Source organism: Phallusia mammillata, chromosome 2 (assembly GCF_965637545.1).
Source record: "Phallusia mammillata chromosome 2, kaPhaMamm4.hap1.1, whole genome shotgun sequence".
In the NCBI taxonomy this organism is placed as follows: Eukaryota; Metazoa; Chordata; class Ascidiacea; order Phlebobranchia; family Ascidiidae; genus Phallusia; species Phallusia mammillata.
The window spans coordinates 26,816,787-26,838,720 of record NC_137253.1 but is presented as its reverse complement, the minus strand read 5'-3'; the positions used below and the strand labels follow the sequence as shown (position 1 = coordinate 26,838,720).

The window sequence follows — 21,934 nt, the reverse complement described above, 5'->3', positions numbered from 1 at the left end:
ATTTTTTCAACAACATGTCTGTGAATGTGAAGTCATGCGTGTTAAAAAGTCATTCGTCCATAAATTTTAAACTTTGTATTAGCATACGTACATAACTTTAGATTTATTTATTAACAGAGCCGAGTATTCAAAAAAGCACATAACAAAAAAAAACTATGTTCGGTCACTTCCGCTTAAATAAAGTTTTTTTAGGTCTTTACCAAAGAAGTACAATAAACCGTTAAAAACTAATCAAAAGGAAAGTTATGACACGAATATAAAAATTAGATTATCTTGGCATATAAAACATAAATGATTTGAAAGTGACGTTTTTTTACACACATCAAATTGAACACATAGCCATCGATACGCGTGATTGAATTCAAATGAATGCATCATGCTTATTGATCAGAGCTGAAGCCGCGAAGTATCGAAAATAGGAAGTCAACCTTCAACCCAGCGCAAATGTAAGTTGTTATGATTTGCTGTCACATAAAACCCTGGCCACTATATGGCCGTCGTAATCATATAATGTGTTGCAATATGGATTGTTTATGATGCTGCCTTGTTGCCAAATTATGGACTTTGAACCTTTAAGTGAAAACGTCAGCTCTGATCTGGTTTACAACTCTTGTGATTAGCAAATGAAGAAAAGAAGTGTTTACTTATGTGACTAGTCACCATGCAGACAATTAAAGTCCATTATTCTGAGACTGGTGCATGGTGTTCTGCACAAGTTGTTTAAAAGTTTAGTTGGAAAATCTGGTTCTGAATTTACAATCATTAAGGCCAATGTGAATCTCCTTAGATCATATGTATTTCTTAAAGTCTTTAGCAACTAAAAATCTCCGAAGATTTACAGCGCCAAGAAGAACATTACTGCCAACTTCTGTCAGTCGAGATTCACTTTCATCAGAAGATCCAATTGATGTCGGTAAGGACGTAAGTCTGGTGATTGAAGACGGCATAGATGAAATGACAAGAATGGATGGTAGGTATCTTAAATACAAGTTAGTCGTATGTGTATGTTGTGTCACTAAACAGATCTAAATGCTGATCATGAATATGAAATGTGTTAAATGTATGTGATATGCAAATAATGATTTGGTAGTGCTTGACAACTTGCAATAAACTGTATTATTTTCTGTCCAAACATGTTTCAGGTACTATGGAAATATGTTGTTATGACCTAATTTATCCATCAACCTTGTTACACTAGTTTATTTAAATGTCTCAGCACACCTAATTTTTTTTGTTTTTTATTAGGTTCAGTACGGTCCAGTTATGACAGTGTTATGCATGAAATGAAATTAAAGGACAGGGAAGAGAGAAGCAGACTTGTAATTTGGAGGCAACCCTTTAGAACTTTGTATTATTTCATCATTGAACTCAGCATTAAGATTCGGCAACTAATAATTAGGTGTGTTAACTTTGTTCTAACGCATCTGATTTAAACCTTTGATGACAGTTTGCTTTTGTATTTCTGTGTCAAATGTTGGTATTTTCAGTCAGAATATTAGGTAAATTTTGCATTATAGCAATGAGTTTTGCTTTGACTGTTGCATTATACTTCTTTGGTAGGTTGATGAGGAGAAAAACATCAGCTTTGGTACTTGCCTTATGTTTATTTGCAATCATTTTGTATTACAATGAAGGTCCCCACACAGAGGTAAGTGTCTGTTGCATTGTACCGAAGTCCTAACACAAGTTATCACTTTGCCTGCCAACTACGAGTTATCTCATAGTTGCCGATCTAGCCAGTCTTGCCAGATACGAGTATACTTGTAGTAGACTTTTTTCATTGCAACGCACTTAAAACGAGCTGGCCTCTCGAACTAACGTCGTCGATGCATTGGTGGCAACGTCGAGACCCCTACACCAGCATGTTACCTACGAGTTAACTCATAGCATGGCACACAAAATATTTCGACTTGATTTCAGAACGCCACTAAAACATATTTGGCAAGTTTGAGCACAACATAGGAATATCCCTTGGCAGTCAACGTGTTAATAACATGAAATTATTTCACTGTTTTTTTCTGCAGCATTAAAGTCTAAGTTTAGGGCATGACACATAATATTTGTTTGTTTTTTTAATTGACATTTAAAAAAAATCATTTTAGTATTTATGCAAATGGAACAAAGTTATTGCTTGGTGTGCTTACTGGGTTGGTTTGGGCATCTTGTCTTCTGTTGGACTTGGAACTGGTTTACATACCTTTCTCCTTTACCTTGGGCCTCACATTGCTGGTGTAACGCTTGCTGCTTTTGAGTGCATGTCTGTTGATTTTCCAGAACCTCCATATCCTGACCAGTGAGTATCTATGTTTAGAAAGTTTATTTGTGTGTTCTGGCTGTCACATTTTGTATGTTTATAAATGCATGCCACATTGCTAAAACCTGGAAATCTCTGTTTTTGTGCTAAAATCTAACTGTTTTGATTCCATGCTGTTTAAGTGTTTCATGTGCCAATCTTTTTTCTAAAATTGTCATTAATTTGAGTTTTTTGTTGGTCGTTTTTGTGTAACAACTTTTTTGCAGAATTGTTTGTCCAGAGCAAATGGAAGACACCATGACCATTTGGACAATTATAAGCAAAGTACGATTGGAAGCATTTATGTGGGTATGTACCAGTCGAAATGATGTTAAACGTTAAAAGTTTAGCAGCATAGTAACTGCAGTAATTTGTTGCTTGGATGCACAAGCCTTGTAGAACTACTTTGTTTGTTGAGTTAACACCCAATCACATATGTTAGGTTGCTATCTTAATGGTTTAACAGTGGCTAACATTAAAATGTGTATAGTAACTATGACTAAAAAGTCATAAACTATTTTTTACACTGGTTGTTAGATGCATTTCTTAATTTGCAGAATACACTGTGGCATGTTAAATGATAAGTTTTGTTTGAAACCATAATTTGTGAATACATGTGACTTGGGTTTATTAAATACTTAACTGATGTCAAATTTTGATAATAATAATAATGCAGTATAGTTTTCTGAAAATGCTGATGTTTCTTTCAAGACGAAAATGCAAATAAAAAATTGTGTAGGGTGCTGGAACTGCTTTGGGTGAACTTCCACCTTATTTCATGGCACGAGCAGCCACACTTTCTGGTATTGACCCTGATGATGAAGATTATGAGGAAGCTGCTCAAATGTTTGAAGCTGACTCCCCTGATGATGATAGTATAAGTACCAGGGTTAAAATTGGCATGAAAAAGCTGGTGCAGAAAGTTGGCTTCTTTGGTATATTATTGTGTGCATCGGTAAGTTACAGCAGAAAAAAATATTTTGCTGCTGTTTTTATTTCACTGTGTAAACTATGCACTAAACCTGTGGTTTCCGGGCTATTTTTGACACGACCCAAATACTTAAAAATGTTGTTTTGTGGTTTCTTGGGCCCCATGAACATACATTCTTACTATTTGGTTGTATTTTTTCTGTAAATCCGGAAAGCTTTTTGAAATCAAAAAATCAATCAAATATTATTCATTTTCATTTAACCCGAACTTTAGAGCTGGTATAAAGCATATCAGCCAGATAACGCTCAGCAGTGAGTTAACACATAAGTTATGACAACACCAACAGAATTAGTTTTCATGAAAATACAATTTAAAACCTTGGAAAATAATGCAATGAAACGAAGTCAAAACTCTTATTGTCACAAAAACAGGCAACCCAGCAGAATTTTCAGCAACCTATATGGGGGCAAGCACTGTATTAAATTGTATCAAAATTATATGATGCAGTAGATTAAACTATTTTTCAGATTCCGAACCCACTTTTTGATCTTGCCGGAATCACATGTGGCCACTTTCTTGTTCCCTTTTGGACGTTTTTTGGTGCAACATTAATTGGAAAAGCTGTAATCAAAATGCACATCCAGAAATTGTTCATTGTAATGACGTTTAGCAAACATCATGTTGAAATGCTAGTCGACTGGCTCGGGTAAGATTAAACTGCATAAAAGTGCCAAATGTATCGATGCTTAAAATCTCCAAGATAGTGTTACTGTACTTACAAATGCTTGCACTATTTTAACAATGTTTATACTGTGTCCTGTATACTTTTAGGTATATTCCAGCTCTTGGGCGCCATCTGCAGGCTCCGTTTAAGGAGTTTCTTCAAAAGCAGAAAGCAAATTTTCACCACAAAGTGGGAACGCAATTACCAGCGGTAAGAAATTGTATATGTGCTTGTACTTTTGCTCTAAAGATCCTCAAATGTTAATTTAGCCTGTGTTGAGGATTTTTATTGTTGCGTTTCCATTTCTAACGTTGTGTTATAAAATTAGTATCTCATTTCGAGCCCTGTGTTCCTATGACGCAGTAGCATTTCATTTTGATCCACAAGCTGAGTAATTCTTAATGTTGTGTACTTTTAGGAAATGTTATTGCCCTCTTTTTGACTTACATATTGCGGATGTTTCGTTGAATCTTTCTATTTAATCTTTTTACTTACATTACGCATACAACACTGGACTAGTTTTGTTTAAACTCAAGCCCTAACCCGGCCCGGTTTGACAACTTGGACATGTTAGCATTAACCAACCTTAATTTATTTTTTTCTTGTTCTCGTTTTTAACTCATTGTTTCTCACCAGTCTGAAAGTTGGTTGGCTTGGTTCTTTGAAAAGCTGATCATTGTCATGGTTCTTTACTTTGTTATCTCAATCGTGAACTCAATGGCGCAAACCTACATGGCGCGCAAACAGAAAGCCATCCGTGATCTTAAGATGCAAAAGTAACGCGCAGATATCCTTATTTGTTTGCCAGGTAACTTACCATTGTAAAAGTGTATAAGAACTGGTACCAATAAATCGCTTTTCTTTGTGACAGAAAATGCTGTTTTGCTGCTCGAGACGAAGAATGTGCAAATACAACCAAGAGATACCATTTTTACTGCTGCATTTTAAGTGAAAATAATTTTGTTTATTTATTGTTCACCGATTTTTTTTCTGTGTTTTGTGTGGTGTGTGAGTTGTGATTAACCCTGCCTAGGAACAGAGTAAAATGAACGAGCCTTCTGCTGTACGTTTCGGTGCATGTCAACAAAAACCAAACGCGACGTACGGAGAGGGTGTCTGCAGCTGTATTGCGGCCTGCGACATGTAAAAGCGGTTACATCCACACATGCTGTTTGGATATAGAAGCCTGTGTTTTTCTAAGAAGTTAACGCTGTGTTTTGCTGGTGGCAATCGCTGACACGACAATCAATGTGAAGGCTTAGGATGTTAAAATAATATGTTTTACTAAGCGCAAAGTGTGCCCGCACATATACAGGTAACAAAACGAGTCTTTTAACAAACAAGTACACTAGAGTTTTTATAAAAGAAACAATTAGTTAAAACCTTTAACACTTCTATTTTAACAAATACTTTTATAAAAATGGATAAGTCTTGGAATGTCATTAATAGCAAGGTTAACACTGATGAGACGAAAAGAAACAGAAAAATTCCCAACCAATAAATATACAAACCAGCCATAATTGTCCAGAGCCAACTGATTAATTATTGCAGTTTAAAAAACTATTAAAAATCAAAATTATAAAAGCCATAATATATACAATACACATAACTTAATTTGTTTCGAAAACAAACTCGACCAATAAACAAATAGTTTTTACAAAAAGCACAAAAATTAGGTTTAAAAGTAGAAACACAGTGGAAAACCTTTACCGCATAGCGGCACACTGTGATTTGGGTTTTTGATTTATAAAGGGTCGGCGTTCAAAAAACGACACAGTCTCTCTTTTCGATAAAGGGATTGGTTTTAGAATCGATTCCTATGATTAAAGGATCTTCTGGCATTCGTTCTGTAATGAATTCCATAACCACCTTGCAGCCCTCGGATGTCTGTAAGAAAGAAGCGGTTGTAACATACAGTTTGTTTTTGGTACTGCACGTGTATTATAGGCCACGGGACGCTTTAAATGGTAAAATTAAATTAACCAGGCACTGTTTTACTTGACAACTGCTGTAGGCTATATCACTGTTTTGCCAGATTTCAATAAAAACGAATGCCCGTTAGGCCTATTTGTTGTTTACAACCTTGCTTGGCATTTGCCTTTAGCACAAAGGCTGTAACGTAACCAGTGGTTTCCTGTTTTCATGTCGGGTCATTGTCGATTGTGACCAAAAAGTCGTTAAGCACAATCTACATATTTAAAATAGCCTGCTGAATATATTCACTGCCCTTTGTAAGCAGAAACTGGAAGATGGCTACATATAAATTGATCCACTATTTAACTTTGCCCATTGTCAAAAGCCTACAGCGCTATATCGACCAGGCGAGAGTCCCTCACGAATTCAATCCATTAAAACCTGACATGGCTGACCCGTGATCAGTTCCTTTTGTAATCCCAAAATCTTTTCGGGATTAAAGCTCTTGTGACCCTTGCCAGAGTTTATCGATTCGGAATGCTATATTCATCTATGAATTGAACTGTGCCGCATACGCAGACATAACCACTTTTTCGTTACATGTACAGGGGCAGAAACCACACATAAGCATTATATTCACCACATTTTATCAAAAACGATTTTCTGAGAACAGCTAATTCCACCAACCTTTGTGCGAGAAAGTAGATTCTCCTTCTTTAGTTGGTCAACATACTTTTGCAAGTCTTCGGGGCTTAACAAATCTAGGGGATCCTCCTCTACTTCTTGTGGTGGAGCCTGTTGTCCCTCCATTACTTTTTAAAGACTAACAGTTCTACAGCACGACTAATAATTAAATCCTAATGCAGGACGATTTAAACACCTTTTAGAAAAAATATTAAACAGGATATTGTTAGTCAGTAGAAAAAATTAAAGACGGTTTGAGTTGCACATAAATCATACACAACATCAATAAACAATCATTTTAAGCTGGCTATACTTCCCTGACCTCACGTCATTATCTGTATCCGATTTTATGAAACTATTATGACGACCTAATCACTTTATGCCAGATAGAACGTCTGTAGCAGTGATGCTTAAACGCGGCTCTCAGGGCCGCATGCGGCTCCCGATAAATTATTTTGCGGCTCCCACCAAACCTCAGAAAACCACAGAACATTTCTAGTTTAGCTTTTAAAGTAATAACCTTGATTTTTCGAAAGTAATAACCTTGATTTTTCGTTTTTTGCGGCTCCATACACACTTAAAAAACTACCATTTGACCCCGACAATAAAAAAGTTTGAGAACCACTGGTCTATAGTACCTTGTGTAAAAAATATTAGCATTTGCAAAACGCTTGTAGAAGTTGCTAGTTCAGCACAACTGCCTACAGCGCACCGCCAACAACTCATCAATGCCGACACTGTTCTGAACTGACCCTCCGCGTAAGATCTACAATGGTGCCATCGATCAGGCCTCACAACGGTGGCTTAATCGCCTTGCATCTGTTGCATAATACCAGTCAGTGCACCCTTCATTAAGCGTACTGGTATCCACTTGGTGATAATACGAAAATCGCGGCCCACAAGAATCCGACTGTACGTTGCTTGATGAAATAAAATATTGGATAACTGCTAAACTGCATGATGTGAACGTTTATCCACCAAACAGCAATCTGCCATTTTTTAAAATTTTTGCACTGTATTAAATTAAATTAGTTCCATATGTTCCTAATTTGTCATAGCAGCTGGTGAGCGAAAACGTTTTACATGTCATCTGGTCCATCCTACACCTTTTGCATTCACATTTACCACGGTTTGTGCGTTTCCGATTACATAATTTCGTCTTAAAACTGCATCAACCCGATATACGTCCCTTTTGTCATTATTTCTTTTGCGTTTTTGTTTATATGTGCTGCCAAGCGACAGCCTGGCCATCTTTTTCGTCCGTCCGTTACATATGCTACAATTGCCACGCCAATATTCATAATTCATGGGGAAGCATGTAAATACCTTGTATGAACCGCGAAATACAATTGATCGTGCACTTCTACTATCATCATGATGAACACCCCAATGTGCATTACTGACCTATAAATGTATTGTTAACGCAAAGGGTTTCCCTGCCGCAGGAGCAGCTAAAACACTTTTGTACAACGACTTTCCTGTCTGGCCCCAACATAGCTACAGAAAACATTTACTGTCCACACTATGTTTTGTTTGTCGCCGGCAAACGCCTACACCTCTCTTTAAGACTAACAAAACACGACCAATATATTGCTAGCACTGAGTGTCGTAATAGCATCACATGTAATTAACTGTCAAAACAATGTTAAACATGGTTAAGTTCAACTAAATTTGTCCGGTTTTCTGTCCTCTAATCTACAATACAGACGGCACAACCTGTAACCAAAGCCTTTACATACGTAGGTGGTTTGAAACATTAACCAATTCGTTGATGGCTGACGTGTTTTCCACTGGCTTCCTGATTCTGTCAGCTCATCTACTACTATAGTCACCGCGTTAAGCAGGCGTCAGAAATTGACATTACCAGTTGGCGGTTTGAGGTGTAAAACGTCGTGTCTTTTAGTAGTCTGTTATGAGTGACCATTTCTAGCGTTTTCCAGGCACCCTGACCTATCTTAAAACAACTTTAGTTCAACCAGTTTCTGTCTAGTAGTCTACGTTTACCCCACTGATACGTACAAAACAAATGTTTTCAAGGACTCTTGTTCGCTCAAAATGTCTCGATTCTCGTAACTCACTTCTAAGCAAACATCTTAACTTGGTCGTAAGCAGACAAAGTCTACTGTTGTCACATTTTGGTTTGTTGTGATTGCGTCGAAAATGAAAATATATGCTTACTCGTTGTTTCCGTGCAACTGTCAACATGCCAACCTTAAAAAATTCAATTGGTCACAGCCCGCATGTAACAGAATGCTGCGATTGTTCGTCACAAACAATTAACTTATGTTTGGCAGAATTTTGAACGTGGCAGCAATTTTTTAATCTAGTGCTAGTATAAGGTGGTTTACAGCTGGTAAAGATGTAGCCTATAATAAGCAATTTGGTAATCATTTTTTGAAAAGGTAGAGGATGGCACTGGAAAGGTAACAACGCTGTTTTTTGTTGATTCCGATTTCGTCCGGTCTATTTAAATGTTTATGAAATATATCTATCGTTTTATTTGGGTTCTGACAACATTGTGTATATTATGGTGTCATTATATTTGCACTGTAGGGGCTATTAGGCCTCATGCTGAGGTGAACCGGTGAAGATAATAAATTCATCATCTGTCTTCTAATTACACCACCGCAGTTAATTAATACCATAGTAATTAGCGCGTCTGAATTTAATGGTGTGATGAAATCATGTCTATATTTGAGTCTTACAGGTGATAATTGGGTGTTTTTTTAGACTTCAAAATAAGTTGAAGCACATTTAAGTGCGCTATTACATAGACCAGATTTAGCTGTAGACTAAAACCATTAAAAAAATACTGTATTAGGTATACAACACGACAAATCATATCATGGCTTTCAGTGAGGATTACCTAAAATGAAGCCTTGCATGTAAAAGAATAAATAAAGCCGTGTATAGAAGCAATATTTTGCATAACTCACATGTCTTTTTTATAATAAACTTGATTCATGCCAAGGATATAGTCCTATAGTTAAACTATATTCTTGGTAGTTATTAAGTTTACCATAACTTATATATAGTATAGAACTTAGAAATAAAATAAAATTGTCTACCTTTTTAAAACATTTCAAACAATAAACGTAGTTTTGTTGCCTGGCATATGTAAAGTTTATTACTAATGTAGTTATTCTGTATGTCTCTTTCACCGATCGATTTATTCTTTTTAAATACGATTTCGATGTGTTCCATCTCAACAAGTAAATACGTCTTCTCGACCGTGTCGTTTTTCCCTTTGATACATTATTTTTATTTTTTAGATCTATTGACCTACAACAGTTCCCAACCGGGGAGGAATTCCCCCCTAGGGAGGAATTTTATGTTTTCAGGGGAGGAATTTATAAAAACTGTAAAAAAATTACATTGAAAATGTTACAGAATATTTGTAAAGGATTCTAAAATGGACATCCCTAATTATAAGGTCTATGTCAAATTGCTATAATTTTTTATGTTATGTTTGTTTTTCGTCTTGTGGGGAGGAATGAATAGTGTGAAAATGGGCAAAGGGAGGAATGTGACAAAAAAGGTTGGGAACCACTGACCTACAATGTGCTTGGATTAGTTTACATGCTTGATCCAAAAGTAAAGCGGCTAATCGAAGGTTTGTACAAGTGTTGATGTAGAGTTATGTTCAGAATTCCCAGTAATCCACGTTTTGTTTTTATTATTTAAATGTTTTCTACAAAGCAAACACTGACATACTCATATAGGCATTGTGAACTTTTGAAATTTCTTAAACAGTTTTCTCTGCAATGTACCATATTGCAATACCAATTGAGCTGTTTAAACCTCAATTACAAAATGGGCGAATCGTGTTTTAGGTCTATTTTGTCTTCTAAACTCGGAACGGAAAATTATTGGTTTGTGTTTTATTAAACGATTTTGCTTGTACACACGAGTTACACACACGTTAGTCAGTAATCACAAATACACGTATTTGGGAGACGTTGTCTGTGCGCAATTGAGCCAAATACGTCAAACAAATGTAAAGCGAGTTTTAAATCGAAGCATTAAACCCTTTAATCCAGGGGTTCCCAACCTTTTTACGATCTCGTACCACTTGGACGCACTGCACTGTCACGCGTACCACTTCTTGCAGAACAACTAATTTGATCAAATCATATTCATTCAAAAGAATGGCCTACTAAATAACACTAAAGTACCACAATTAAATTGAATGAGATTTTTGTTTACTGTAAACAATTATAAAGTTGCGAAACCAGGCTTTTGTGAAAAAAACGGAAGCTACTCGCGTACCACCTGAAAAACCTTCGCGAACCACTAGTGGTACGCGTACCACAGGTTGGGAACCCCTGCTTTAATCGTTACATAGCAAAGACGAGCTAAAAAGCGATCCGTGTACGACAAACTTTCATGCATTTATGGGTGTAGAAACTTTTTTTCACCCATCTATAAGTTTGTATTTTCTAAAAAAAAATCGCTGGCAGTTATAACGGTCATTTCAAATTCTGCTTCATACGAAATTACGCATTCGGGCGATATTCCACTCTCTTTAAGCATTTCACTCACATCGGAAACAAAAACATCAATCACATTTGCGCAGTCGTCTTTAGTATCACGTGGCAGAATTCCATGACCTTTTGTGATAGCATAGTTCTTTTGCAACATCATCGAGTTCATAACATCAGTTATGTCCTTTAGCTCCCAATTGTCGTAGATTTGATGAAAAATCTCTTTTGATTTTTGCTTTGTCGGTATACCTTCAAAAGTCTGAGGATAGTTGTCTTTTATTTCGCGAAAAATTTGAACCAATTTGTCACTAGTGTTGTTGTTGATTGTCTTTTCCATGTGGTAACGGAAACTTGATGTTAGCTGCCTTTGAAGGCCAGCATTGGTTTTAGGAGTTATTTTTGGGACATCATACCCAATAACTGCAAGGCAGCCATCTGGCTTCAACACTCTTTGTGCTTCGGAGAAAAAACTGTCGATTTGAAACCAATGCATAGCTTCCGCAACTACCAGTAAATCAGCACTCGCATCTTTGGCATCAATTTTTTCAGCACTTCCGACTTGGTAGTTTATATGATCAAATTGACACAGTGTTTTTGCCTGTGCAATTTGACTTTCACTGATGTCAGAAGCAAGAACGTTCAGAAAAAAGGGAGCCAGCACATTAGTAGCTTGTCCACTGCCACATGCAACTTCCACCATTAGTTCGTGTTTTTTACCCTTAAGGTCAGATCGGATCTTTCCAACTATATGCTGAGCTATTTTGTTTTCGTAAGTAGGACGTCCTTTCGCGTATATGTCACTGAAAGTTGGGTTTTCAAACAACCGTAGTGATGTTTGGTCCATTCTTGCTGCCAAAATATTCAAATAGTACTATATAACAACCAATAGCTCCCTTCCGCTGCAATTCAACTGAACTTAACGTTCAAAAACAAGGAAAAAAGCGTTTTTGCCCAAAATACGCTAGCCGATACTAGTTCACACCTTTTCGTTTTTCGCAGTGTGAAAAGTTTGGGGCATAGGTTTGATTAACGCGTGGTTATTCATGTATGACTGACAGTTCAAACCGCCGTTACGGCCCAGAAGATTTTGCTGACAATGTTGCTTGAACCTATCAAGGCCATTGTAACAGTCGACACCTTTCAGACGTTGAACAAATATTTACTTGATCAACCCATTTGGATCGAAACTGTTGAACTATTGTTTGTATTTTTTGGTTGTGTCCAACATATGTCAGGTTGTTTGGCATTGTTGGGAGCAACGTTGTAAGTCATGTTGCACCTGAAGTAAGAAGTCATTTATGTTTTTAGTGAGCTGGGCTGATTGTGATGCAAAAACAGGGATAGCATATGGTAAAGCATGCAAACAGTTTGAATTGCACTAACACATTAATCGATTTTCGGTTTAATCCCTTTGTCTAAATTTGCTTTTTACCATATCTTACTTTTGACCTAAAAATCGACATGCTTTATTGTTCAAACTTTTCGGCAACAGCCCATGACATTATAACGGTATAATCTAGAGACAGGTCGATATGGTTTTGGCGATACCGATTTCGGTACTCAAGTAGGCCGACAACTGATACTTAAAGCGGCTGTTTTGTTTGCAGTATAAGGCGCTCGTATATCGATACATTTTTAACTGACAAAATCTCAAACGTTTAACTGAAAACGTTAGGTGAATGCGGGGCAGAGTAATAAAAATCGTAGTCCTAAAGTCGTGCATTGCTATATGTATTTAAATATAAACGAACCTAAATGTGTACAAATATAGTTAATGAAAGCCATTCCAGAGCATCAACGCTTTGGACGTCGATGTGCCTTAATATCGATCAGCGAATGGCCAATGCTCAAGGCAGAGACACTGTTGCACCAAGCAAAATTAAACATATAGTTACGATCGTGTATTGCAGAGTTGATATCAATGTTTAAATGCGATCACTGTTACTATGGTGGAAGAAAGAGGTAACATTCGTCAGCAATACCTACAAGCCGTGATCGTGTTTTTTTTAGGCAGCCACACCTGTTTAAAAACGTGTATAATTTCAGTGGTTTGACGTGTGTGTTTTTTAGACGTAAATAAAGGTTATACCGGCTGGTTTTGTTGCTGGATTTAGGTACAAACGAATGCGTGGACGTTAGCGTTGAATTTGTCTCCTAAATTAAATGAATTTATTACTTCTTCATAAGTTACATATGGGCTGTTTTCGAAAATTTGTGGAAATCTTGTCATTAGTGTATAATAGAGCGGAAACGAAAGTTGACTTGCAACACAAATTCAAAGATGTTAAAATAGTCATCGTTTAAAATTTTGTCACAAATAAATGCACAGAAGCCATAAATTTTGTTGCTTTACAATGTTATACATATACTGCCTGCTAAAGTTGGTTTGTACATTCAGTTGAAATTGCCGGTACCAAATATGCATAAACTAATCTGTTCATATGTTAAGGTCAGTTTTTACTTAGTTTATGTACACTGATTTTTACACACAGCAAGTATTAACAGTAAACAAGCACATATGGCGTAAAAGGTGAAGCATGTATAATATTTTTGTAGTGTACTATCCATCAGAAAATAATATCGAGAACCATGCAGTTTTAATAGGAAAAAACAGGGCTAATAGTTAACATTTTCAAATGCTTGACGCGGAAAAATTAATACAATGAACAATATGATTGAATATTTGTTTAAAATGGCAATTAACATGTGATTCCAAAATGAAAGAAGCCGCTTTTACATTAAATCAGTGGCAGTAATCACAAACATTTCAAAATCTGCTTCATACGCAACTACACAATCGGGTGATATACCGCTGTTTTCAAGCATCTCGTTTACATTACTCACGAAATCATCAATTACATTTGCACATTCGTTTTCTGATTTACGTAATACGCTTCCCTCAGTACCTTTTGTAACCACATCATTTTTTTCTAATATCATTGAGTTAAGAAAATCCTTGATGTCCTGTATTTCCCAATCGTCGCAGATGTGATGAAAAACCTCCCTTGATTTCTGTTTAGTCGGTATTGCCTTAAAAATGTTGGGATAGTGGTTTTTTTAATTGGCGATAACACTGAATCAGTTTCTCGCTAGTGTTGTCAAAGATCACTTTTTCATTGGAAGCTGATAATCTCGAAGTGAGATGCTTTTGATGGCCAGTGTTGGTTTTAGGAGTTATTTGTGGACGAACATATCCAATCACGACAAGACAGCCTCCTGGTTTCAACACTCGAAGAACTTCACCATAAAACTTTTCCACATCGAACCAATGAAGAGATTCTGCAGCTATAAGTAAATCAGCACTCAAATCATTGGCATCAATTTCTTCAGCACGTCCCACTTTGTACTTTATATGATCAAATTTACTCAATGTTTTTGCCTGTGCAATTTGACTTTCACTGGTGTCAGTAGCCAAAACATTATGAAAGTAAGGCGCCAACACATTGGTAGCTTGACCACTACCACATCCAACTTCTATCATCAGTTCGTGTTTTCCATCAACATATTGGATTTGATACTTCCAACTATATATTGAGCTATTTTGTCTTCGTAAGTTGGACGTCCCCTTGCATAAAGATCGCTGATGGATGCTGTTTCGAACAACTTAAATGATGTTTGGCTCATTTTTTTGCTTATGAGTTGTTTTCTCTTGCAAATAACTAATTCTATATCGAACTCGACGCTAAAAACAAAACTACAAGCTTTAATTAACCGTTTATGTACAAACATTTCAATGAAAAGGGGCCTGTTAACGTCCACATGGACCTTTTTGATATAAACAATTTAAAAGTTAGTTATGTAACAAATTTATTCCTAGTATCTTTTTTCTACAAAAATTCTGCACAGAAAGTTGCAATGGAAGCGATACACAGTTTGTTTTTTCTGTATGTTTTTCCCCAGCAAAGCGAAAACTGACAAACCCAGACCTTAACTTTAGGCAGGGTGAACAAATCGTTTTCTGTTCGAAACGTACGTCCTGAGTGATTATTTATCAAAACACCGTAACTTTGAACGATGGAACACGCATTTGCAGCACGACTTGCTTTTGTGACGCTTAAACATGACCGGAAACAAATTAGTCAATTTCGAATCTTCGGAGCTTTTTTGGTGTATACTTGGTGAAACCAATTCACTTGCTTAAGTACGATATCCAATCGTAAATGTCTCATACTGCTAGCTGAACAAAATTTTGCTGCCTTATACATACTTTTTTATTGCAGTTAAACAGACCTTTAGGTTGTTTGCAAATTGTGTGACTGACAGTCGTTTACAATTCCAAAACAAATCACTCGATCACAGCAGCTTTAAGTCTGATAGTGTTCAGTTAACTGGTCTTTACAAACTGTACGAGCTTCGATGTCTGCGAGGTACTTTGTATTTTATACCATAATAACAGTGTTCAGCTCTAACAAAAACGTCCGTTTGAGCGAGATTTTCGGTTTCAAACCCAAACCAATAAAACGTCAGCAAAATCAGGTTGTATGTCAACCAAGGATGGCAGTGCGGTAGGATACGTACGACGTACCTTGTTGCTAAGAGCGTACCGTACAACCGTATCTACCAAAGGTGGGCAACCTTTTTGCATGTGCGGGCCAAAACGTAGCGAAATATTGTGTCGGCGGGCCGCAACGATGGTCATGCAATAACATAGCAGTGCCAGGCAAAGTCAAATACACAATGATTTTGTCTTTGTACGTAACAATGCCTCTTCTTAGTTATAGACTAATACCTATTAACGTATAATGTAACAACTCTTTCGTACAAAAATGGGATTTAACACACATCCTGTCCGGCCAAATAAACTAAAATACCAGTCGCGGGCCGCTCAAAAGCTGCTCGCGGGCTGCATCCGGCCCGCGGGCCGTAGGTTGCCCACCCCTGGTATATACCGTACCAAATGTCAAAAACTGTCAAGTACAATACCACAGTACCGTACTGTTCATGCGTACCGTACGTTGTCTTAAACCTTATGTCAGTGAATCCGTCTAAAAAAGCTTGAGGTCCATTTTCGTAACACCCCCATAACCTTCTTTTTCTGTACATTATGTCAGTTTATTAATGAACATAAAAATCGCGTTGCAAATGCTTGAAAAATTAATGTGGTCTTTTCGTTTAGAAATAAATTAGTCACAAGTTGTGGTTTTATTTACAAACCCATGTCACTGATCTACCTTTAAATATTTTGGTCCTATTCTGCGACGGCTGTTGTTTATCTGTGCAGCTTCGATATCATGGATCAGGGATCTTCAACCAGGGTTCCGCGGAATCCTAGGGTCCTGCAACACTCACCAGGGTTCCGTGAAGTCTATAAGGGTTCCGCAGCGGTTCCCCGAGTTTTTTTGTAGCAATTCAAACATCTTTGTTGTAAACAGCAACGATCACCTGTACAATCTAGTTAACCTCAGTTACGCCATTGATCAACTGTGACGTAATAAAATCTGCCGATGCGAAATGCCCAGTACAAAAGTGGCGAACTAAACACATTAGTTTTAACACACATGGAGTTAAAGTTAACACACAATGAGAAACAAATATAAATTTTGCCACTGGTTTTAAAGTAGTATAAAGTTGACAGTTTGATTGTCAAGTAGGTAGGCTACTTCCATGTTATGTGCTCTGTGGAACGAATGTCCGTGTCACTGCGACTCATTCCGGTTTTCATTTGCGCAGTTTTCTTTTCAGAAAATTGCGTTTCCAGCGTCGAAATCGGCCCGTTTTTGCGAAGCAGTGACAAACATTCATTCAGATAGTTCTAGATTTTACTAATTTGTTATATACGTAGTTGAAGTGACTGTGATCTTTTTTTTTTAAATTCCGACATTTGTTTTCAGTGTCGGGTTTCAAAAAAATTGTCATTTCAGGTGAAAACGAACTAGGAACCATTTTTATTTTCAACCTTGTAACTAGGTTCACAAACAATAGGTAAAATATTACAAACTAGGTTAACTGTTGTATAAAAAATGATCGGGGTCAACCGATCAAAATTCTAAACCGTATTTGGAAATACAACGCTTAATGCCAAGTATTTGGTGTGTGCCTGAAACCGACAGCAAAACCAGACCGTTACCGTTATTCACAAGAAACAAATCAACTAAAGTAAGAAACTTACATCAGACAACGATTTCTGAATGGCGATGGGTGGCGCAAAGAACATTTGTCAATAATTGTGTAAAAATCTCAACGGTTGGGGCTGTCAGGGTTGGGAAGAGGTTTTGTTATGACAAGAAATCATACTTAGACACTTAGTTCCTAACGTAAATTACTTCCCAGATCAAGATAAATTAAAAAGAAAACATGAACCAAGTTGGAATTTACCAAATTTCGGTAATTTGACAATCTCATTCAAAGTATATTTCTTAGTTGTGACTCTCAGCCTTTCATGCACCTTGACCCCCCGAAATAACTTTCGAACTTCGTACCCCCATAAGTAACCCCTGTAAGCCCTGTGGCTCCCCATCGAAAAATCTATGCAGCAAACTTAACAAAATAGTAAAATCTGTGTCATATCTAGATAATATTTGGCTAAACCAAACCTCAATATGGACAAATAGTGTGGGAAATAGTCGACTAAATCATTTGCACCGACAACCACAGCACGAAGTGGGTTCTATTTATCGCCAAATATAACAGGGCTATCCTCAGATTTTTTGACGCAATACCGGCTAAGCAGAAAATCAATAGGACATGAAAGATTTTCTTAACTTAATGATATTACACAAACGTGACGTGATTACAAAGGTTGTTGAGGATAGTTTATTACGTAACTCTGAAAACGAATGTGCAAATGTGATTGATGATTCTGTAAGTAATGTAAACGGGATGCTTAAAAACAGCTGTATAGCATCCGATTGTGTAGTTGCGTATGAAGCAGATTTTGAGATGTTTGTGATTACTGCCACTGGTTTTATGTAAAAGCGTCAACACGCATAAACATCAAATAGTTCAGTCATTTTTTATTTTGAATTTTCATGTCAAATTCCAACTTTCTATACAAGCATCCAATCGTATTTCTTGTTGTATTAATTTATTTCCCGTCACGAAAATGTTAACTAAAGGCCTTTGATCTTCTTTCTTCTGTTGTTGAAACAGCACACTATATGCACTATTAAATTTATTGCATTTTTAACACCATGTGCTTGTTAATGACTGCTATGTGTAATAATAAGTGTACATAAACTAAGCAACAACTAACTACGAAACACGAACGAACGAACGAATTAATTGATGCAGGGTGGTTTGCTTATCGACAGACGAATCATTCCTCTGTTAGAAATTTATTGTTTTTTGTAACGCACATCTTGTGACGATGTTGGTTGACCCTATATTGCTTTGTTTTCTATGTGAAAAAAGTTTGAACGCAGTGTGGGATTTGGGCGTGTTTAATCAGGTATGACCGTCCGTACCAAGCACCGTCACGGCTTGTAGATTCTGTTGACGAATAACCCCTTCTTTCTAGTTTCCACTATACAGCAGATCAACTCTACAATAAAATTTCATTAAAACCGGCCAGTTCAATCATCGAACTTTTGGTTTTTAGTGTTGTTTTATTGTGTGGTCAAGATTTGAGTTAATTTCAACTCTATTTGTCAACAGTAAATGGGGTTTGCAGAGTCATGGTATGTCCGCTTTTTTTGTTACATGCGAAAAACAAATACAGTCAGAACACAAGTTGCATTTTATACGATTCAGGAGCGGTTTCGGATAGTTTCAATGTCCACTGTTTCAAAAACATTACTGCCCAACAAAATCTCCGATCACATTATACACGTATTTTGAAAATCATGTAGCAAAACGATTTACCCAACATGTTCAGTTGCCTGCATTTTTTAACTTGTTAAATGCAAGCCCAAATATTGTCGGATGCCTTTAACTTCATAATGACCTTTTTTTAAGAAAACGACAGGTTTTACCACAAATGTATTGTAATAGTAAGATGCAGACCAGAGTTTTCTAAATGTAGATGTAACATGTATTTTGGTTTCAAATCTTTTACGGTTTACTCAAAGTCATTGGCGGTTAACACAATCATTTCGAAATCTGCTTCGTACGATTTTACGTGTTCAAGCGACGTCCCGTTGCTTTTAAGGATCTCTCTTACATTATGAACAAAAGTATCAATCACCTTTGCACATTCGTTTTTAGATTTTCGGAGTGCCAATCCATCAGCACTCTGAGTACTGTTATCACTTTTCAGGAAAATCATTGAGTTAAGTACATCAACGACGTCCTGTAGTTTCCAGTCGTAGATTTGATGATAAATCTTCCTCGATTTCTTTTTAGCTGATATGGTATTGGACTGTTTCATAAAAACAGATCTGTTTTTATGAAACAGTCCAATACTATACTGATCAGAAGCAAGAATCTTTCTTTTATACATTTTATTGTCTGCGGGAGATTCGTTTAATAACAAAACTGTTTCAGCTAGCTGATATGGCTTTGAAAATCTGAGGATAGTGGTTTTGGATTTCGCGATAAATCCGAATCATCTCCTCTCTGGCGTTGTCGATGATTACTTTTTCAATCGAGGTTCTAAAACTTGATGATAGACTTCTTTGAAAGATGTCGTTGGTTTTAGGAGTTATATTCGGGTAAACATACCCAATCAGGGCAAAGCATCCTTCTGGTTTTAACACTCAACGAACCTCAGAAAAAAAACTTGTCATAATCAAAGAAATGAACAGCTTATGCAGCTATTAGTAAATCAGCAATGGAATCCGTTGCAGAAATCTTTTCAGCCTTTCCCACTTGGTATACCAAGTGACTATAGTTTACATGATCAAATTCACTTAGTGTTTTTGCCTGTGCATTTTGGCGTTCACTGATATCAGTTGCATGAGCTTGATGAAAATATGGAGCCAGCACATTGGTAGCTTGGCCACTACCACATCCAACTTCTGCCATAAGGACGTGTTTTCCGTTTTTTTTTCCTGTTTTGCACCGGATACTTTCAATTATATGTTGAGCTATTTCTTGGGTGCATGTAGGCCGGCATCTTGCATAATGTTCATTAACATAGTGTTCACTTAAAATAACCGGAATTGTGCTTGATTTATATAGGTTTCACCTGACAAAAAAACTGACAAATTCGATGAAATTTGGACTTCTATTTCCCAAAACTAGTATTGTAACCTGACATGTTTGTGGTCATCTACTAACAACTCTAACTGTAATCTCATCACCAATTTTACTTGAATACCAGATCGACTTCTGGTAGTTTTGCTTATGTGCGCATGGTGCTATTCGCCCTAATCATAACACACAAAGCAAAACGCAAATATTAGTAGCTTCTTTAGTATGTGCAACTAACAATCAAACTTGATATGCAGTACGATGTCTCAAATAAGGGTCAATATTTCTGAATCTGCAGTCTGTCTGTAACAAACCTGTTAAGACCTAAATTATTTGGCAAAGTAATTGTCAACGTCATTGTATGGCCACCTAGTATTTTTTGTTTTAACGGAACGAAACCTATTAAATTCGGTTGCTTATCACCTATCGAGGAATCACGACACGGAAACACAGAGCATGTCTAATGTAAGAAAACGCAGTTAAATGCTCAGAAATGAAAGACAATTTCTCAATCGCCATCACATTCCAAAACAAGGAAAACTCTGCATAATTTTAATCCTTGTAGCCTTGTCGGTATTATGACTGTTCATATTTCGATGATGTGTATTAAATATGCTGTAATTTTATGTTTCAACAGTCCAGTCGTTTGCAATTAAGTACTGTTGGTATTAACTCCAAACGCATTTCGGAAGTGACATTGGATACTGAACCCACAGCGGCTGATGCAGAAAATCGTGCCAGCATGAGTTACTGCAACTACCTTAAAAATCAACAGAAAAATGTTTTATTGTTTGTATGTGCTGTGATCATAAATATGTGGAAAGTTGCACTTTACTCAAATTCACTGGCAGTTATAACTGTCATTTTGTAATCAGCTTCATACGATGTTACGCTGTCGGGTGATATTTCGCTACTTTCAAGCATCTGGCTCACATTAGAAACGAAAGCATTAAGCACCTCAACACGTTTGTTTTCAGAGTCAATGGGAAACGTCTCATCTGGACACTTCAACAGAATCGCTGAGTTGACAAAATCACAAACGTTTTTCAACTTCCATGTATCGTAGATGCAATGAAAATATTCTTTTAATTTTTGTTTAGCCGGCATAGCTTCAAAAATCTTAGGATAACCGTTTTGTACTTCGTAGTAAATGGGAACTAACTTCTTGCCGATATTATCAATAATCGTATTTTTGACAGCATTAGTTAAACTTGCTGTAAGCTGCCTTTGGACTCCATTGCTAGTTATTGGCGTTACATTTGGATGAACATACCCAATCACGGCAAAACATCCTCCTGGTTTCAACACTCGACGAACTTCCGAAAAAAACTTGTCCAAATCAAAGAATTGAACTGATTCAGCAGCTACCAGTAAATCAGCACTGGCATCCTTGACATCAATTTCTTCAGCACTTCCAACTTGGTACTTTATGTGATCAAATTGATTACCGGCCTTTGCCAGTGCAATTTGACTTTCGCTTACGTCAGTTGCAAAAACATTATGAAAATACGGTGCCAGCACATTGGTAGCTTGGCCACTTCCACACGCGACTTCTACCATTAATTCGTGTTTTTCACCCTTTATCTTGGTTAGGATACTTCCAATAATGTGCTTTACTATTTTGTCATCGTAAGTAGGTCTTCCCTTTGCATAAAGATCGCTGACAAGATTCGTTTCAAACACACGAAACGAGGCTTGTTCCATAATTTTAACCTATTCCAGTTTGTTCTTTCAGAAGCTAAATCTGTAAAGTATAGGATAAATTTGTTATAATCACAGTCAATTTCGTAGCCCAATGAACACCAGCCTCAAACACTGAAACTTTGCATTAATAT

The 21,934-nt window shown here is 36.8% G+C and overlaps 4 protein-coding genes across 8 annotated transcripts; 1 reads left to right on the top strand and 3 right to left on the bottom strand.

Moving 5' to 3' along the window:
* Positions 1–254: 254 nt before the first annotated feature.
* LOC145213431 (vacuole membrane protein 1-like) lies at positions 255–5,014 on the top strand. 5 transcript variants are annotated; one of them, XM_080081706.1, is made up of 11 exons: positions 255–446; positions 842–970; positions 1,246–1,399; positions 1,561–1,648; positions 2,103–2,293; positions 2,521–2,602; positions 3,033–3,248; positions 3,752–3,930; positions 4,056–4,158; positions 4,585–4,756; positions 4,820–5,014. In XM_080081706.1, the coding sequence occupies exons 2-10, from the start codon at positions 955–957 to the stop codon at positions 4,726–4,728; spliced, it is 1,173 nt and encodes a 390-aa protein (XP_079937832.1). In that variant the 5' UTR covers positions 255–446; positions 842–954; the 3' UTR covers positions 4,729–4,756; positions 4,820–5,014. The 5 variants fall into 5 exon arrangements, with proteins under 5 accessions (XP_079937832.1, XP_079937829.1, XP_079937831.1 ...); XM_080081703.1 differs by having other exon boundaries at positions 834–970; XM_080081705.1 differs by having other exon boundaries at positions 815–970.
* LOC145213432 (guanine nucleotide-binding protein G(T) subunit gamma-T1-like) lies at positions 4,814–6,763 on the bottom strand. Its single transcript, XM_080081707.1, has 2 exons — positions 6,550–6,763; positions 4,814–5,835 (listed from the first exon to the last, which is right to left on the bottom strand). The coding sequence occupies exons 1-2, from the start codon at positions 6,670–6,672 to the stop codon at positions 5,710–5,712; spliced, it is 249 nt and encodes an 82-aa protein (XP_079937833.1). The 5' UTR covers positions 6,673–6,763; the 3' UTR covers positions 4,814–5,709.
* Positions 6,764–10,448: 3,685 nt separating this feature from the next.
* Positions 10,449–12,049, bottom strand: LOC145214407 (uncharacterized). Its single transcript, XM_080082919.1, has one exon. It carries the CDS (start codon positions 11,872–11,874, stop codon positions 10,969–10,971), a length of 906 nt encoding a protein of 301 aa, XP_079939045.1. The 5' UTR covers positions 11,875–12,049; the 3' UTR covers positions 10,449–10,968.
* Positions 12,050–20,930: 8,881 nt separating this feature from the next.
* Positions 20,931–21,803, bottom strand: LOC145213215 (uncharacterized). Its single transcript, XM_080081448.1, has one exon. It carries the CDS (start codon positions 21,801–21,803, stop codon positions 20,931–20,933), a length of 873 nt encoding a protein of 290 aa, XP_079937574.1.
* Between the last annotated feature and the right edge of the window lie 131 nt (positions 21,804–21,934).

Coding starts and splice junctions, on each gene's coding strand:
- LOC145213431 (XM_080081702.1), top strand. CDS start 793: ATGTATTTCTTAAAGTCTTTAGCAACTAAAAATCTCCGAAGATTTACA. Junction 2,294..2,520: donor GAACCTCCATATCCTGACCA/GTGAGTATCTAT, acceptor ACTTTTTTGCAG/AATTGTTTGTCCAGAGCAAA. Junction 3,931..4,055: donor ATGCTAGTCGACTGGCTCGG/GTAAGATTAAAC, acceptor GTATACTTTTAG/GTATATTCCAGCTCTTGGGC.
- LOC145213432 (XM_080081707.1), bottom strand. CDS start 6,672: ATGGAGGGACAACAGGCTCCACCACAAGAAGTAGAGGAGGATCCCCTA. Junction 5,836..6,549: donor ATCTACTTTCTCGCACAAAG/GTTGGTGGAATT, acceptor TCTTTCTTACAG/ACATCCGAGGGCTGCAAGGT.
- LOC145214407 (XM_080082919.1), bottom strand. CDS start 11,874: ATGGACCAAACATCACTACGGTTGTTTGAAAACCCAACTTTCAGTGAC.
- LOC145213215 (XM_080081448.1), bottom strand. CDS start 21,803: ATGGAACAAGCCTCGTTTCGTGTGTTTGAAACGAATCTTGTCAGCGAT.